Source organism: Tupaia chinensis, unplaced genomic scaffold (assembly GCF_000334495.1).
Source record: "Tupaia chinensis unplaced genomic scaffold, TupChi_1.0 Scaffold144233_1, whole genome shotgun sequence".
Classification (NCBI taxonomy): Eukaryota; Metazoa; Chordata; class Mammalia; order Scandentia; family Tupaiidae; genus Tupaia; species Tupaia belangeri.
In genome coordinates this window covers 75,658-78,096 of record NW_006204091.1, presented here as the reverse complement: position 1 = coordinate 78,096, position 2,439 = coordinate 75,658, and the positions used below count along the sequence as shown (strand labels likewise).

Sequence of the window (2,439 nt, the reverse complement as noted above, 5' to 3'; positions counted from 1 at the left end):
AGCGAAAGCCCCCTATAAGAAAAACCTCTCAAAAAAAAAAAAAAAAAAGATTAGCCACACTACTCCACGGTCACAGTCACAGCAGGAGGAGAAACAGTGGTCATGCTCAAGAGACTTGCAGGGAACTTCCTGGGCCATCTTTGATAGCAGGCACTGTTCAAAACTATGGACTCAAAATATACTTAGGTTTTTTTGTTTCTAGTTTTTGCTATAGGGCACGTGCACTTGTTGCTGTAGAGAGCCAGAGTGAAAGAGAGAATGAGAAAGCACACATTAAAGGATAGGAGCAAGCCACAATCATTCCTCCATCTTTCTTTTTGTACTATTTTAGTATGCATGCACACATGTGCATTGCATTTTATTAAGCCATCCTGTCATGCAGTTGACCATGTGGGACCCAGCACCTGCTAGTTCAGCATTATTTTTAAAATTGTTTCAAAGTGGACAGCAGGTAGTGTGGTTAAGGAACTGGACTCCTGCATGACCAACTACGGCTTGAATTTTGGACTCAGCAAATTATAAATCACATTGAGCACGTGTGTGTGTGTGTGTGTGTGTGTGCATGTGAGTGTGCATGTGTGTGCATGTGAGTGTGCATGTGTGTGTTCAAAATGCTTAGAGAATGGAGGAGAAGGGATTGTGGTAACACTAGCTCCCTGGGGAGTGATTTCTCACTTTCCTTCTCTCTGTTTCTGTCTCTTTGGTGAGCACATGTGCATTATGGCAACCCCTTTGCCCACAAACAAACAAACAAACAAACAAACAAACAAAAAACAACACAAGATACTTCAAAGTTTATTCCTTTCATGCATAAAAGAGAAAAAAAGAGGACTAGAGAGACCTACAGAGAAACAAGCACTCCCCAAAGTGTCTCAACACATTATCTACTCCCAGCCTCATCCAGTGCCACATTGTTGGTACAAGTATGCCCAGTACACTCAGAGAGGTCTCCAGATGTAAACTCTAAACCTTCCCATGTAAGTTAACCTTGCAGTGTATCATGTTTTATTATTTCACTTTTTTTTCTCATAGAAAATGGTCATTTTAACTAAGGAAACATGAAACCTCATTGTAGTTTGTATTTATATTTTGTTGGAAATTAGTGATATTGAGCATTTTTTCATATACTTGGCTATTGTATGTCTTCTTTAGAAACGTTTATTCATGTCTTTATTTAATTCTGTAATCAGGGTCTTTTTTTAGTTTATTGACTTTTTTATATACTCTGAATAATACTTCACTAGATGAATACATTGAAAATGCGTTCAACCGCACTTGAAGCATGTCTGTTCACCCTGTTGATTGTTTGCTATGCAGAATCATTTTAGTTTGCTACAATATCAGATGAAATTTTTTTCTTTTCTTGCCTCTGATTTTCAGGTCTTCTTTTAAAAATCTGTGCCCAGATCAATACCTAAGGAATTTCCCTATTTTTTCTTCTGTAGTCCTGTTCTGTGTCTTACATTTACGTTTGTAATCTGTTCTTTCTGACATGGATAGTGACTATATCCAGAACTATTTAATGAGCTACTGTCCTTTCCCCAATCTATGATCTTGGCATCATTTTTAAATTTCAGTGGACAATCGGTGGCAGAGTAGTTGAGACGACTCCCACATGATGGAGAGAAGTTTGAGTCCCATACCTGGTGGTCTTGCATTCTCACTCTCTCTGACTCTCTGGTCAAACGAAATAAATCATGGTCATCAAAATATTAAAGTTAAATAAAGCAAGACATTCCTAGAGAGAGAAGATACAAATCAATAAAGCAGATATGGAAGTGAAGACATTATTTCTGACTGTATAGAAGTAAAAAGCTTTCTAGGAGAACAAAATAAATACTAAAGAATTAATAAAATGTTGCCATTAATCAATACCCATAATGTAAGAAATGTCCATTAATCTAAGATACCAATCATAGTTGAAAGTATAATAACTGTCAAAGATTAGATACATATATTTATTATTTTAAAATGAATTTAAGAAGTCAGTAATTTTCAATTACTTTATAATATGAGAATATAAAGTCTGTACCTTTCTGGTTCAAAACCCTAAAATTGTGATACAGTCTTATGATATAAACCTTATATTTTATTTGTAACATCTTCTGTTTTTTAAAGCTTTCCAGGAATTCTTATCAGGCCTTATCAGAATAATATAGCACTTGGACACAAAGATGCAACCTAAGAGTCCTGCACTGGAGGTCAAAATGGAAAAGACCTCTACAGCCACCATGAACTTCCCCTTGGTGCTGTGATAGACTGGGACAAATGTGATCCAGACACTGCAGAACACCAGCATGCTGAATGTAAGGAGCTTGGCTTCATTAAATGTGTCAGGCAGGTTCCTGGCCAGGAAAGCCACAGTGAAACTCCCCAGAGCTAAGAAACTCAGGTAGCCCAGGATGCAGTAGAAGGCAGTGACTGAGCCCTTGTTGCACA

The 2,439-nt window shown here is 37.3% G+C and overlaps 1 protein-coding gene across 1 annotated transcript in view; it reads right to left on the bottom strand.

The window, feature by feature from the left end:
• Positions 1 to 2,439, bottom strand: part of LOC106733611 (vomeronasal type-2 receptor 116-like) — a 51,580-nt gene that overhangs the window by 7,143 nt on the left and 41,998 nt on the right. Inside the window, exon 6 of the mRNA XM_027767372.1 lies at positions 2,219 to 2,428. Within this exon, the coding sequence (XP_027623173.1) occupies positions 2,219 to 2,428 (210 nt within the window). The remainder of the gene's footprint in view (positions 1 to 2,218; positions 2,429 to 2,439) is intronic.